Here is a 16,927-nt window from a genome sequence, read left to right on the forward strand (position 1 = left end):
TGTTTGCTTCTTTGGTGTTGAGTTTAATAAGTTCTTTATAGATTTTGGAAACTAGCCCTTTATCTGATATGTCATTTGCAAAAATCTTCTCCCATTCTGTGGGTTGTCTTTTAGTTTTGTTGACTGTATCCTTTGCTGTGCAAAAGCTTCTTATCTTGATGAAGTCCCAATAGTTCATTTTTGCTTTTGTTTCTTTTGCCTTTGTGGATGTATCTTGCAAGAAGTTACTGTGGCCGAGCTCAAAAAGGGTGTTGCCTGTGTTCTCTTCTATGATTTTGATGGACTCTTGTCTCACATTTAGATCTCTCATCCATTTTGAGTTTATCTTTGTGTATGGTGAAAGAGAGTGCTCCAGTTTCATTCTTCTGCATGTGGATGTCCAATTTTCCCAGCACCATTTATTGAAGAGACTGTCTTTCTTCCAATGGATAGTCTTTCCTCCTTTATCAAACATTAGTTGACCATACATTTCAGGGTCCACTTCTGGGTTCTCTATTCTGTTCCATTGATCTATGTGTCTGTTTTTGTGCCAGTACCACACTGTCTTGATGACCACAGCTTTGTAGTACAACCTGAAATCTGGCATTGTGATGCCCCCAGATATGGTTTTCTTTTTTAAAATTCCCCTGGCTATTCGGGGTCTTTTCTGATTCCACACAAATCTTAAAATAATTTGTTCTAGCTCTCTGAAGAAAGTCCATGGTATTTTGATAGGGATTGCATTTAACATGTAAATTGCCCTGGGTAACATTGACATTTTTACAATATTAATTCTGCCAATCCATGAGCATGGAATATTTTTCCATCTCTTTGTGTCTTCCTCAATTTCTTTCAGAAGCGTTCTATAGTTTTTAGGGTATAGATTTTTACCTCTTTGGTTAGGTTTATTCCTAGGTATCTTATGCTTTTGGGTGCAATTGTAAATGGGATTGACTCCTTAATTTCTCTTTCTTCAGTCTCATTGTTAGTGTATAGAAATGCCATTGATTTCTGGGCATTGATTTTGTATCCTGCCACGCTACCAAATTGCTGTATGAGTTCTAGCAATCTTGGGGTGGAGGCTTTTGGGTTTTCTATGTAGAGTATCATGTCATCGGCGAAGAGGGAGAGTTTGACTTCTTCTTTGCCAATTTGAATGCCTTTAATGTCTTTTTGTTGTCTGATTGCTGAGGCGAGGACTTCCAGAACTATGTTGAACAGCAGTGGTGAGAGTGGACATCCCTGTCTTGTTCCTGATCTTAGGGGAAAGGCTCCCAGTGCTTCCCCATTGAGAATGATATTTGCTGTGGGCTTTTCGTAAATGGCTTTTAAGATGTCGAGGAAAGTTCCCTCTATCCCAACACTCTGAAGGGTTTTGATCAGGAATGGATGCTGTATTTTGTCAAATGCTTTCTCTGCATCTAATGAGAGTATCATATGGTTCTTGGTTTTTCTCTTGCTGATATGATGAATCACATTGATGGTTTTACGAGTGTTGAACCAGCCTTGTGTCCCAGGGATAAATCCTACTTGGTCATGGTGAATAATTTTCTTAATGTGTTGTTGGATCCTATTAGCTAGTATCTTGTTGAGAATTTTTGCATCTATGTTCATCAGGGATATTGGTCTGTAATTCTCCTTTTTGGTGGGGTCTTTGTCTGGTTTCGGAATTAAGGTGATGCTGGCCTCATAGAACGAATTTGGAAGTACTCCATCTCTTTCTATCTTTCCAAACAGCTTTAGTAGAATAGGTATGATTTCTTCTTTAAACGTTTGATAGAATTCCCCTGGGAAGCCATCTGGCCCTGGACTCTTGTGTCTTGGGAGGTGTTTGATGACTGCTTCAATTTCCTTCCTGGTTATTGGCCTGTTCAGGTTTTCTATTTCTTCCTGCTTCAGTTTTGGTAGTTTGTGGCTTTCCAGGAATGCGTCCATTTCTTCTAGATTTCCTAATTTATTGGCGTACAGCTGTTCATAATATGTTTTTAAAATCATTTGTATTTCCTTGGTGTTGGTAGTGATCTCTCCTTTCTCATTCATGATTTTATTAATTTGAGTCTTCTCTCTCTTCTTTTTAATAAGGTTGGCTAATGGTTTATCTATCTTATTAATTCTTTCAAAGAACCAACTTCTGGTTCTGTTGATCTGTTCCACAGTTCTTTTGGTCTCGATATCATTTAGTTCTGCTCGAATTTTAATTAACTGTCTTCTTCTGCTGGGGGTGGGGTCTATTTGTTGCTTTTTCTCTAGTTCCTTTATGTGTAAGGTGAGATTTTGAATTTGAGTTCTTTCCAGTTTTTGAATGGATGCTTGTATTGTGATGTATTTCCCCCTCAGGACTGCTTTTGCTGCATCCCAAAGATTTTGAACGGTTGTATCTTCATTCTCATTAGTTTCCATGAATCTTTTTAATTCTTCCTTAATTTCCTGGTTGACCTTTTCATCTTTTAGCAGGATGGTCCTTAACCTCCACGTGTTTGTGGTCCTTCCAAACTTCTTGTTGTGATTGAGTTCTAATTTCAAGGCATTATGGTCTGAGAATATACAGGGGACTATTCCGATCTTTTGGTATCGGTTCAGACCCGATTTGTGACCCAGTATGTGGTCTATTCTGGAGAAAGTTCCATGTGCACTTGAGAAGAATGTGTATTCAGTTGAGTTTGGATGTAAAGTTCTGTAGATATCTGTGAAATCCATCTGGTCCAGTGTATCATTTAAAGCTCTCGTTTCTTTGGATATGTTGTGCTTGGAAGACCTATCTAGTATACAGAGAGCTAGATTGAAGTCACCAAGTATAAGTGTATTATTATCAAAGTATTTCTTTAGTTTGGTTATTAATTGGTTTAAATATTTGGCAGCTCCCACATTTGGGGCATATATATTGAGGACTGTTAAGTCCTCTTGTTGGATAGATCCTTTGAGTATGAGATAGTGTCCCTCTTCATCTCTCACTATAGTCTTCGGGGTAAATTTTAATTTATCTGATATAAGGATGGCAACCCCTGCTTTCTTTTGAGGACCATTTGAATGGTAAATGGTTCTCCAACCTTTTATTTTCAGGTTGTAGGTGTCCATCTGTCTAAAATGAGTCTCTTGTAGACAGCAAATAGATGGGTCCTGCTTTTTTATCCAGTCTGAAACCCTGCGCCTTTTGATGGGGTCATTAAGCCCGTTCACATTCAGAGTTACTATTGATAGATATGAGTTTAGTGTCATCATATCTATTCAGTCCTTGTTTTTGTGGATTGTTCCACTGAACTTCTTCTTAAAGGGGAATTTTAAGAGTCCCCCTTACAATTTCTTGCAGAGCTGGTTTGGAGGTCACATATTCTTTCAGTTCCTGCCTGTCTTGGAAGCTCTTTATCTCTCCTTCCATTTTGAATGAGAGCCTTGCTGGATAAAGTATTCTTGGTTGCATGTTTTTTTCATTTAGGACCCTGAATATATCCTGCCAGCCCTTTCTGGCCTGCCAGGTCTCTGTGGAGAGGTCTGCTGTTACCCTAATATTCCTCCCCATAAAAGTCAGGGACTTTTTTTCTCTTGCTGCTTTAAGGATCTTCTCCTTATCTTTGGAATTTGCAAGCTTCACTATTAAATGTCCAGGTGTTGAACGGTTTTTGTTGATTTTAGGGGGGGATCTCTCTATTTCCTGGATCTGAATGCCTGTTTCCCTTCCCAGATTCGGAAAGTTTTCAGCTAGGATTTGTTCAAATACGTATTCTGGCCCTCTGTCCCTTTCGGCGACCTCGGGAACCCCAATTAAACGTAGGTTTTTCTTCCTCAGGCTGTCATTTATTTCCCTTAATCTATCCTCATGGTCTTTTAATTGCCTGTTTCTTTTTTCCTCAGTTTCCCTCTTTGCCATCAACTTGTCTTCTATGTCACTCACTCGTTCTTCCACCTCGTTAACCCTCGTCGTTAGGACTTCTAGCTTGGATTGCATCTCATTTAATTGATTTTTAATTTCTGCCTGATTGGATCTAAATTCTGCAGTCATGAAGTCTCTTGAGTCCTTTATGGTTTTTTCTAGAGCCACCAGTAGCTGTATAATAGTGCTTCTGAATTGGCTTTCTGACATTGAATTGTAATCCAGATTTTGTAACTCTGTGGGAGAGAGGGCTGTTCCTGATTCTTTTTCTTGAGGTGAGGTTTTCCTTCTAGTCATTTTGCTCAGTGCAGAGTGGCCAAAAACAAGTTGTATTGGGAAAAGGAGAAAAAGAGAGAGAAGGAAAGAAAAGAGAAAAAGAAAAAAGAGAAATAAGAAAAAAAAGGGGGGGGAAGAGAAGAAAAAGAGAAAGAGAAAGAAATGAGAAAAAAGAAAAAAAAGGGGGGTGGGGTGGGGGAAGCAATCAGAAATCAAGAAGAAAGAAAGAAAAAAAAAAGCACAAAACAAAACAAAACAAAACAAAAAAAAAAAAACCACGGGGGAGTATCTTCCGATTCTGTGTACTTTAAGTCCCTTGACTTCCCCTAGAACTGGTCCGTCTCGCTGGTCTTCTGGGGGAGGGGCCTGCTGTGCTGATTCTCAGGTGTTAGCACTTGGGGGAGCTGCTCTGCCCCTGCCTGGTGCAGGGCTCAGTGGGGGTTGTTCACCCCGTGAGGCCCCGGGAGGAAGCCACAGTGGCGGGGGCAGCTCTGGGACCCTGGAGTCAGCTCCCGCAGTAGCTCCGGGGCTCTCCGTCTGCAGGGCCTGGGGGCTCCGGGGCGGGGCCGCTGATCTGTTCAGTTCTAGGCAGGAGCGTCCTCGCTGTCCTGGGCCCTCCCGGCCTCTGCCTGTCCCGGGGGAGGCCGGATCCTGGGCTGTGTCCCGGCGCCCTGTGCTCCGGGACCTGCGCTGTTGGATTCGCGCTCCCGCCCCGCAGCCCCCTCCGCGGAGCCGCCGCCCGAGCCCCTCCGAGCTGCTCCGGGTCCCGCCGAGCGCTGCAGCCCTTAGGGAGCTCGGCGCACTCTCCGGGGCGCAGTTCCTCTGTTACTGTCCCCGGGAGCCCGAGGGCATCCCCGCCTTTCTGGGGATCCTGCTCCAATTCCCCGGGAGGCCTTTCCCCGGGAAGGTCGGTGCAGCTCCTGCTCCTCCGGGACGGGGCTCTCCTGACCTGGGGACACTCCCCCGGCCTCAGCCCGGCTCCTCGCGGGGCCCCTCCCCCTTGGAGGCCTTTTGTGTCTTTATTTCTTTTTCCCCGTCTTCCTACCTTGATAGAAGCGCGAACTCTTCTCACTGTAGCGTTCCAGCTGGTCTCTCTTTGAATCTCAGGCCGAATTCGTAGATTTTCAGGATGATTGGAAGGTTTTCCAGGTAATTTGTTGAGGACAGGTGACTTGGGGACCCTACGCTTCCGCCATCTTGCCCCTCCCCCCGACCAGTGGCTTTTAAAGTAAAATAGAGGGATGCTTAGGTAGCTCAGTGGTTAAGCATGTGTCTTTGACACAAGGCTTGATCCCGGAGTTCCAGGATCAAGTCCCATGATTGAGTCCTACATCGGGCTTCCTGCTTGGAGCCTGCTTCTCCCTCTGCCTATGTCTCTGCCTCTCTCTTTGTGTGTGTCTCTCATGAATAAAAAAATAAAATCTTAAAAAAATAAAGGAAAATAGAGATTGACTCTCAGCTTCACCATGTGACCTTGATCATATAATCCAATCTTTTTGAGCCTCAGTTTCCTCATCTAATGATACCTACTACACCTTGTAAGACTGCTGAGAAGACAGAGATGAGGTATACACCTTGCTTAAAGTAAATGCTAAAAATCTTGATTATTATGGTTATTATTTTCAAATTTGACATACTTTGACCCATGGCCAAACTAAATAAATACCTCATTGCAGAAAAAATGCTATTATTCTGACTCCACAAGAAAAGCTTTAAATTTGTTTTTTTTAATCTTTAAAACTTCAAATATCAGAGTTCAGCTCTACATAAAGAAGCCATTGCAAGAAGCCATTCTTGCAATTTTAAGCATAAAAAGATTCCATACAAAGAAAGAGGTGCTCACATCATTGTTGGAAGGTCTAATGAAGCAGGTTCTTATCTGAACTCTCAGAAGAGCAATATAAAATTGGCCAAACTTGGGGAGTCTGCTCTGCCATAAAGAGAAAGGTAAAAAATCAAGAAATGGGCACAAAAGCTATTGGCTCCAGGGAAATATACAATTCACCCAGGATCAGAAAGCCAGGGCCATGAGGATTGACTGCAGAATAACATTGCTGGATAAGTCACAGGATGCCCATTAAATTTGAATTTTGGATCAACAACAAAAAATTTTTAGTGTGTGTTCCATACAAATCAAGACATACTTAGACTAAAAAACCTGTTGTTGATCTGAAATTCAAATTTAACTGGGTGTCATGCGTTTAAGTAGGAACCCTGATTTACCCCCTCATTTATCTGAAATTAAAATTCAACCAGGTGTCCTACCCATTTATTTGCTAAATCTAGAGTTCTGCTCTAGAGCCACTCATAACCTACTGTTCTAACATCAGCGGAAGGGTATCTTGTGTGATGATGCCTCAATTCAGTCTCATCAGATTGTGTCAGATTGGCAGAAACTAAATCACATCAGAAACTCTGGCTGCAAGGACATGTGGGAGACATAACTTTTAGCTTTTCAGTCTCTATATTATGGCAGGCATGAGAGAAGTGCAGAAGAACATATGACAAGGAAACAATTCACCACAATAGCTGCACAGTAATATTGATTTATTGCATTTGTAATTTGTTTTATTTTAACAGACGTATCTTGAACATTCTTCTTTTTTAGTCAGTTTAAGTAAGCACTAAACAAAAAATAAAATAAAGTCTCTGTCCTCAAAGAGCTTAGATTCTAGTGAAGGACAAAAGAAAACAATTAACAAAATAATGCTAAATCACAGAAATACATAAAATTGAAAGTAAAAGATACTTATAATCCTACCACTCTTCTTCTGTCTTAATGTAATAACAAAAAAAAAGGTTAAAAAAATCTCCTTATTCTGGGGCGTCTGGGTGGCTCAGTGGTTGAGCGTCTGCCTTTGGCTCAGATCGTGATCCTGAGGTCCTGGGATGGAGTCCCGCATAGGATTCTCTGCAGGGAGTCTGCTTCTCCCTCTCCCTCTGCCTATGTCTCTGCCACTTTCTCTGTGTCTTTCATGAATAAATAAATATTTTTTAAAAATAAAAAATAAATAAAATCTTTTTATTCTTTTCTCACTCCAATTTTACTTCCCACAGATTATCATCAATAAAAGTTGTGTGTGTATGTTTTGTATGTATGTGCTTGCACATGTATTATAAGTAAGTTAAACGTGATCACTAAGTCCCATGATGGTGGGAATCTGCTGAAGGGGTCAACATTACCCAAACTAATGAGAAAAAGACAGAATCCAGACATCTCCTTCCTCTTCCCTTAGGATCCTCTATGCTTGATTTAGCTCCCACTGCTTTCTGGAAGTCATCTTCTCCCTTGGTCTTCATCCTCTCTCCATCCCACCTCTATCCTGCTGTGTCTCCTTTACCTGCCTTGGGTCTTCTCAGAAAATACAGACTCATTGCCAGAGTGGAGCATATGCCCTGATCAATTTTCATATGTCCAGTTTTTGTCTGGTGATGATAAAATGTCCCCAGTCCATTCATGTGAGTCTGGAGGAAAAAGAAGGGAATAGAAGGGATAGAAAACTCTCTATCACTCTCCCCACCTCATCCCCACCTTACACTCCACTCAGAGTTAAGTCCCAACTCCTCCTTCTGGTTTCTTTGTCTAGCACTAAGGATTTCCTATCTGATGACACAAGCATGTTTTCCTCCTACCATTTCCTCACGAAGACCGCTCCAGCCACTCTCCAAACATGTTTTATTTTCCCTTTTCTCTGTCGGTCCTGACATGTACTTCTAGTATGCTTGCCATGTCCTGAATGGAGGGCCTTACCACCCAACACCTCTGCCCATGGGCACTTACCCATGCTCCGGATCCAGCTTTGGTGCCTCTGCCTCAGTGATGTTGTCTCAGATCCATTCCTGCAGAAGCTGACCCAGAAACCAGGATTTAAGGGCCAGAGGTTTATTTGGGAGGAGGTTCCAGCAAGCTCGTGTTGGGGGGGAGAGAATGAGGCAAGGAAGAGGAAAGCCAACAAAGGCTGTGTATTGAGGAGGTTGTAATGGCGGGCAACTGAATTGGGGGAGGGAAGCTGATTGGAGTAGCTGAAGCCGATTGGAGAAGTTAGGGAGCCCACCTAAAGTCAAGAAAGCTGAAGTGCTTATTCTCCACTTTCCATCTGTCACTGCTGAGTGGCTTCTAGTGACATGAATTCCCCTGTGGTTCTGACTTGGCCTATGTGCGGACTGAGATAAATTCCTCAGGTAGAGACAGAGGTGTGTACAGTAGGATACCACCAGTGTGCACAGAAACTGGGCGACAAGAGGATCTGGACAAGGGGACATGGAGCATTTGGACAAGTTAGACAGGATTTGCTCCATTATATTATCTCGGTCTTTCGTGTGTATCTGTTCTGCCTAGGGTTGTAAATATTTGTGTATAATCAGAAAAAAAAAATTAAATTATTATTGTCTTAACCTGGATTACTTCAGGAAGCAAAGCCAGAGGCAAAAGCTTCTATGCTATGACTTTATCAAGAAGTGCAAACTCGGGAAAGGAGTAGTGGTGACAAGAGGGAGCAAGGCAGGGAAGACAGAAGTGCGAACGCAAGGCATGTTTTGAAGCTGGCTGCTAGGAGTGTCCTCCTAGGGGCTATATAAACTGTGTGTCTCAGGACACCCCACCAAGAGAAGGCAGAAGAATCTACCTACTAGCTCCTTTCTCCCATTATCAGAGGCTTATTTGACAGGGACTTGGGCCTCTGCACATCCACAGTACAGTTGTGCCAGCACTGTCAGAGTCCCACAGCAATCCAACACCTCAACACTAACAGAGATGCCTTAGGGCAGTGACCAAGGGAAGCATGAGGCAAGGGGCTGTCTGTGGTGCATGCAGTTAGGGTCTGGAACTCACCCATGGCCTGGGCTGGAACAAAAAAGTCTGGAGACAAGTGGAGGTAAGAGATCCAAAGTGGATTATTAAATGTGTCTGATTCACCAACCAAAGCAAACACACCAGGGATGACCCAATCCTGTGAACCCCAAATACCATGCCTAGAAGATTGCCCTGAAATAGTGTGAAGCATCCTCATGATGACTTACAACTGAAAATCAGCATTCTATTGTGAAAATCTGGTACATCAAACCAAAAAAAAAAAAGAAACTGAGTAGATGGAGATATTCTTTCCAGAATGCCTGATCTCTGGGAAAACAAGTATCTGAGGAGCTAAAGATGTACTAGAAGAATGAAATGAAGAAGGAAAATAGGTGAGTGAAGCAAATGTGAATGTAATCTTGTTTTTATCAGTAAGATGAAGAAAATGGGTTCTCTGGTTCACTCAAGGATCCTTTATAGACATTCTATACTGATTGTTTTAATTGTTGTTTTATTTTTACTCATTAACTTCTATGAAGAACTAATTATAAATGTATACAAAGTTTGTATATATGTTTGTGAAACTTGCATTAAAGCAGCAAAAAGAACTGTATCAAGGAAACAGGAAGGTCAAATTTTTGTAGGTGCTGTGCTGGAAGGGAGGTAACATGTAAAAGAGAAACATGTTTATCTGGTGGAATAATATAAGTACCAGAGAGAATACAGGCCTGTGTAGACATTCTTTAAAGGAAGAAAGAGGATGGGGAACCTGGGTGGTTCAGTGGTTGAGCATCTGCCTTTGGCTCAGGTCGTGATCTTGGGGTCCTAGGATTGAGTCTCACATCGCTTCTCCCTCTGCCTGTGTCTCTGCCTCTCTCTCTGTGTCTCTCATAAATAAATAAATAAAATCTTTTTAAAATAAATAAATAAATGAAGGAAGAGAGAGGAAATGTACTTGATTTCTTTATAGCCATCAGTTCTGTATTTATTTTATTTAATCTGGAATATGTTGAATACATTATGAGTAAGTACTGATGAAAAGGTCAATGACACTTTTTCTATAATGATGAAGATTATATTATTTCAGAAGGAATTATTTTACTTTAAAGAAAATATTTAAACGTTATTATTCCTTAAGAAACATTTCCATTTAAATTCTGCACCCTCTAAAGAAATTCAGTTATTAGTTTTTTCAATTACACAGAAAAGGAACTAGAACTTTTATCATTAATATATAATGCAAGTATATTATTAAAATGCCTAAAAGGGTTATATAGATAACAAAACATAAAAAATGCAGTAATGAAGATTGAATAACCTTTTAAACAACAAATAAGTTTCCATTTCTGGAAGAAGAGCTGTGTAGACTGCTACAGAAATCATGGCCTGTGTGTAATCATATCACTGAGGAATATTCTTGAAGATCAAGTGCTTGAATGTAGTCAGACACAGCTTCCTCAGTCAAACCTATTTTACCACGAACTTCTGCTCTAAGATTATATATTAGAGCATCATCAGGTTTCAAAGACAAGGCTGTAAAAGAAAAACATTTCAAGATATGTCTTATGCTAACACTGGAAAATAGTGTCATGTTTAAAAAAATAAAAATGTTATGAGAACTTTAGTATTACTTATTTGAAAGCATTTTTCCTCAAATGTAAGTATTTGGTAAAATTAAAAATATTAAATACTAAAAAATAAATAAAAATTTAAAATATTAAAATATTAAAATAAATCTAAGAAAACTAACTTGAAGAAACAGTATAGTGTCTTTCCTTGAAAAGCTAACATTGTTCATGTCCAGTTTCTCTAATAATCTAATAATCTCAGTTTACCCATGCTCTAAGTCATTCCATAAAGGAATCTATAGTGATGGCATTAATGATATAGAAAAACACTAATTCTTATGTAAGTTTATCAGGACAAACAGACCAATGATTTTTCTTCTTTTATTGTCTAAAAACAAACATATCAACCACTGTGATTTTACCAAAAAATTATAAAATGAAAATACCTTTGCTTAGGTCTTCCTCAGCTAGTTCATATTGCTTTAAACAACAATAGAAGTGGGCTCTGTTAAAATATACTGCAGCCCAGAAGGGACAGCTTTCAACCACATATGCAAAATCTTCTTTTGCTTCTTTGTATTTCTTTAATATTGTATTTGCAATAGCTCGATTCATGGTAGCACATTCATTTTCTGGATCAAACTTTAAAGCCTTTGAGAAGTAGTCACTGGCCTATAAAATGTGAAATTTTAATTGGCAGCTATATAGCAATTGGAAGCACTTTCTGTTCTTAATTTAAAATAAGGACATTGGCATACCAAGGGAACAGTGGAAGCATTTCATCCCAGATAGAGTAGATAAAGAGGTGCACTGTCTGTAGACAATGTAAAAAAACAATAGCAAAACCAGCCATAAGCCAGTTTGCTTTTTGTTATCACCATGTGTTGGCAAATCTTAATAATGTCAGTGATAAAATATTACTCCTTGCTGAAGTGAAATGCTCCACTACTTACCCCTCAAATCCCACATCCTTATACAGCACCAAAAAAGGTAAAATATAAATTAGAAAAGGTCATAACAAGATAAAATATATTATAAAATTAACATTTTCACATAAAAGCAGAGTATCTAAGAACTGAAAAGGTAAATGAATTTTCCAAATAAGATTCTAAACCATACCAAAAAGGCTTAATAACTTAGTGATGCTGCAAAAGTTATGAAGAAGAAAGAGAGAGAGAAAAAAAATCAACTTGTCAAGAAGATCAAAGACTAAATTATTCTCTACTGAATAGAGAGCTGAAAAGGAACCTTCAAGGTGTGGTCTGTAGACTGGTTTGGGGGTCTTAGTCTAAGAAATCATTTGCTACACCTCTGTAAAGAGATTAAGTATAGGAACCAAGAGTAAATCATTAGTAACTATTATAACACTTTGACGTGGCTATGACATCCCAGCACATGAGTATATTTCTAGTTACCTGTTTATATTGTGTTTCAGTAACATATTGATGAATAATGAGTTATAAATTTTTTCAAATGGTCTTTCACCACAAATAGCTTTAGATGCTGATTAGACATCCTATTACTCAAAATAGGAATCTTATTTCTAATTCTGTGGTGGTTAAAAATTTGGCTTCTACTTTAAAACTTACTTTACTCAACGGAAAAGTCATTTTTAACAATACAGGTTGTTCTCTGATTTTTTACCACTCAGTTTTTCTCAACACACCACAATCTTGCTTCTATCTATCTCCCCTATTTTGTGAGTTCTGCTCTTGCTAAAGCTGCAGGTGTCCTCAAGCCCAATGGACATTTTCTAGTTCTTTTCTTTCATGACAATTACATCACATGAACACTTTTGATCTTTCCTTCCTTTGTAAAATTCTCTGTCCTTCAGACAGACCATCTCTGGTTTTCTCTTACCTCTCTGATTATTTTCTCTGTCTCTTTCAATGAACTATTTTTTCCTATGTTTCCGAGGGATTTGACTTCATTCACTTCCATTATGAGTGAAATGGAACACAGGTAGCATGTGTCCAGGAATCCAAACCAAACCATGGTTTGGTTGAATTTCTAGGTTCAACCTATTGAACCTATATTGAGCCTATATTGGCTCTACCCCCTTGTTATCTCTCCACCTTTGGGTGAGTAACTAAAGCTCTTTTTGTCCCCTGTTTTCCCTTCTGAAAATGGAAGTAACAAATAGAACTCTACTTTTAGTGATGCTTTTAGGTTAAGGGAGGTTACTATGTAAAGTATATACAAAATATCCATATATATCTGAAATATCAATTATTTTCAACTCAATTACTATTGATGATATATTATTTCTTCCCAGTGTCTACAAATGGAGCAACAACGTAAGCCTTAAAGCAATTCTTTGTGAATTTTGCTATCTATGACTTTTGAGAGGAAATTAGATCAAGATTGTGTAACTCATCTCATCTTTGGATGGAACTAGTTCATGTGGCAGATAAGTGCAGTATAAGGATCTGTTAAGATGGTGGCAGAATGAACATTCTTGTGTGAAGAGTTTAAAGAGAATTCACTCCTGAACAGAAGGCTGGACTCACAATCATCAGAAATGAGGCAAGGAAATGACTACAGGCAGGGCCAAGACTTTCCTCAAAAAGTAATTTAGGCTTCATTTTAATTAACCAGTAAATGATCAATAAAGGCCAAACTGCTCTACATCACAAAAGCATGACTTCAATCAGGTAGGAGCAAATGCCTACGTCAGCTAAGATAAAAGAATTCGATAACACACAATAATGTGCCTAACTTGAACAATATAACTTCCTAGTATAGCTCCCAAAATATATTACTTAGAAAATAAAAGCCTATTTATTTAATGAGGTAACTTGAAGTACAGGAGTAATGACTTTGAAGCAATTAAAGGCCAAAGACACTTACTACAACAGTGGCCTTGATTTTTTAATAATTAGTCTAATGCTCTAATATCTGTAATTAATTAAAATCCAGTTACTTTTTTAAAGTTGCCCATAGTTCATGATGCATGCACATAACTCATCTGAAAGTGATCTAAAATTATTGTCACTAACTAATGATAAAAGAAACCAGACATGTATAGATTTGAACCCTCTAGAGATTATTCGATCTGTTAAGGGACCCTTCTTCCTGGGCCTAACTCTTCCTCCAGTACAGCTAGAAACAAAGGTTGAGAAGGTAGGAAGCAGGGTACAGGACCATTTTCTCCACAAAGAGGCCTAGTCTGTACTAAAATATAGCATAACCACATAACTATTTGCAAAGTCTGCTTCAAACTGGTAGGGATGTGCACTGTGAAGCCCAAGCACTCAGTATATCAAGACAGAAGACAGAACACATTTTACATGAAGTATTTGCCTAGCTAATGTGTCCCCAGTTCCAGGGAAATAGAACCACACTAAAAAAAATAATAATAATAAAAAATAATAATAATAAAAATAATCAAAGATCAAATACACTTTAAATCTAACCAGTTTTATACATGATGCCCATGGAGTTATTATAGGCAAGTTTAAAAGGTGAGAGTCCCCCTCTCATGTGGATCTTAAACATTTATGGGAACAGAAAATTGACCCGGGGCATTTTATTTGTCTTTATCTCATTAACTAACTCTGTAACTCAGAGAAACATTGCTAGGACCAAACCAGAGATGGTTTAAGATTGATGAAATTTAAGGCAATTGACCCTGGCTTGTCCACTTGGGAAAACATTAGTCTACCAACCGTCCACTGAGGTCTGAGCTACAACAATCTCATTCATGCTTTACAGAATTGTACCTTTGATAATTCTCTATCCCAGAATTTAGCTTCACTGCTGAGGTCAACTAAGCTCATCACAGGGCTTGCTGTCCAGGGGAATGATCTAAGTTGGGAAAGAGTAAGAGCAAAACCAAGGCAACGACAGTAGAACACAATGGAGGGCACATACCTGAGAAAAACGATCAAGAAGCAAAACTGACAGAAGTGAGGAAAAGAAAGATATGGTTCATGCTGTCTCTACTCAGGTGACTTGATGGAAGATGACATCTTGAACTGAGAGAGGGTCTATATGAAGAAGAGCTGGAGAAGAGGTAGGAGACAGATGAATTCAGTCTGGGCTCTAATGCACTTGGAAAATATCCAGTTTTAGCAACTGGTGATATATATGAATTAGGAGCTCAGTAAAAAGGTGTAGACTGACATGTAGTATAAGCCATAGGTATAAATGGGCTTTCTGAGGAAGGAAATGTAGGGAAAGTATGGTTCCAGGCCCTACAGAGCTTACAGCCTAATTGGAGTGAGGAGATAAGAGATCAGCACACAGAAACCATTATGGAAGTACCCAAAGCAGTATTAAATTTGTATAGACAGAATTACATACAAAGCAGTGTAAAGTCGACAACTTGCTTTAAATTCATAACCACGAACCTAAAATGAGAGCTTACTGTTGTCTAGTAATCCTACTACACTTCCTTAGTATGTTGACCCTACTACTCTCTATAATAGTTATTTCACATTTTCTCTTTTCTCCTCAGAACTCCTAGCCACCCTGCCACCGTTTTTAAGTGTCTACCCCACTCTTAGCTGATAACTATACTCATATTCCATAGAGAAAATATAGTCAGTAAGTAGAAATGCTCACTTATCAAAATCTACCTGTCTTGCATTCAACTGTACCCCAACACTCTGCCTTCCCCCATGATGTAATGAATAGTGTCGTGCTCCCTTCAAAGGCCACCACTGCAACTTGCAAAATTTAACTTCAATTCTCAAAGATTTTGATCCTAATTATCCCTGCAACTCTCTCTTGCACCAACAATTTCTCCCTTTCTACTACACTTTTCATTAACATAGGAATGTGAATCAGTATCCTTCATATTTACAAAATAAAGAGAACTCCTTACTCCATGTTAGCTATCATCCTCATTTCACTACTTCTCCCCACAGAACTTCCTGAACCAGTTGAACTGCTCTAATTCTTCGCCTCACATTTCCTCCACAATCCTTACTATTCAAGACTCTGTCTCACTACTGCTGTGATAATGCTCTTGCCAAAACGATCAGTGACTTCTTCCAACCTCTCTTCTTCCTTGACCTCTCTCAGCAGCATTTGACGCACGACATTCTTCCTTTCTTAAAGCGCAATTATTCTCATAATGTTATCATATTCTCCTGCTTTCCTTATCATCATCGTGGCTGGATGTTCTCTTCTCAGTCTACTTTCGGCATCTCCTCACTGCTTCACTCTTAAATATTGGTGTTATCCCAGAACCTGCTCCATAAAGCCCTCCCTCCTCTACCTACACTACCCATCCAGGCAATCTCAGTTTCATAGAGTCCCACACATATGGTCATACTGATAGAATAATGCTTATGTGAAACTGTATTACATGTGTTTATCACTATTAATATTTTATGGTTTATTTTGTATTTCTTCCTCCACTAAAAAGTAAGTTACAACAGAAAAAAAAGCCTTCTATATCTTGTTTAGCTCTGTACCCTCAGGGTATTATTAATGCCTCATACACAGCACGTACATCATAAATATATGGAGATTGAAAGAATGAGGAGTTAAATGGAATAAGGAAATATTTGCTGAACTTTTCCAGCAAAATGAAGGCAAGAACCATAGCCTCTTGGTACATATAGATGCCCCAATGATCATTTTCTTAAGAGATATGGTGGCAATATTAAGTGGTACAGGAGGACGCAGAGATTGCAGGTCTTGGAAAATGTAAGCAATAAAAACTTTTTTAAATGAGTACGTCATCTTAGAAAGCAAGAGTTGTGAAAAGTTCTGAAAAACACAGAGCCTGTGGTAGAAGTCTTCCCAAACCAACTGGGCTAGGGGACGTTTTATAAAGTCCTTTGCCATAACATCGATGGGAGCACAACTTGAAAAGCTACCATGGCTCATCACCCTGCTTCCCATAAGCATCTCTGCTATTAGTCAAGGAACAAAATTTATCTCATCCAAATGTGAGTAACAGAAAAGTAATTTGCCTGCCTTCATGGTAAAAACAAGGATGAAAAAATTATAGCTTAATTTTTGAAAAGATAATAAAAACTCACCAGATAAAAAAGTATTGCTACAACACAGATAAAAATTATAACATAAAATTTCAAAATGAACTAGAAAAACGCTAAGGGAGCAATTGCATTTAAGAAAAAATAAATCAGAAATGAAGGATCTCAGATAAGAGGTGGCCAGGGGCACCTGGGTGGCACAGTCAGTTAAGCATCTGCCTTCAGCTCAGGTCATGATCTCAGGGTCCTGGGATCCAGCTCCACATCAGGCTCCGTGCTCAGTGGGGAATCTACTTCTGTCTGCCCCTCATGTTCTCTCTCTCTCTCTCTCTCTCTCTTTACTCTCTCTCAAATAAATAAGAAAAAAAAGAAGTGGTCAGGAAGGTATGACATGGGAATGAGATGAAACTAGAAAAAAAATTTTTTTAAAGAAACTTGATCTATAAAGTCCACGAGGGATAACAGAGATTTCAGAGAACACAGGAAAGATTTA

The 16,927-nt window shown here is 39.2% G+C and overlaps 1 protein-coding gene across 1 annotated transcript in view; it reads right to left on the reverse strand.

Moving 5' to 3' along the window:
• Positions 1 to 10,238: 10,238 nt before the first annotated feature.
• Positions 10,239 to 16,927, reverse strand: part of TTC6 (tetratricopeptide repeat domain 6) — a 41,831-nt gene continuing 35,142 nt past the window's right edge. The window contains exons 11-12 of the mRNA XM_041759830.1: positions 10,930 to 11,155; positions 10,239 to 10,448 (exon numbers count right to left, since the gene is read on the reverse strand). Coding sequence (XP_041615764.1) covers positions 10,312 to 10,448; positions 10,930 to 11,155 — 363 coding nt within the window. The 3' untranslated portion in view covers positions 10,239 to 10,311. The remainder of the gene's footprint in view (positions 10,449 to 10,929; positions 11,156 to 16,927) is intronic.

The sequence above is a fragment of the Vulpes lagopus genome, chromosome 6, assembly GCF_018345385.1.
Source record: "Vulpes lagopus strain Blue_001 chromosome 6, ASM1834538v1, whole genome shotgun sequence".
Classification (NCBI taxonomy): domain Eukaryota; kingdom Metazoa; phylum Chordata; class Mammalia; order Carnivora; family Canidae; genus Vulpes; species Vulpes lagopus.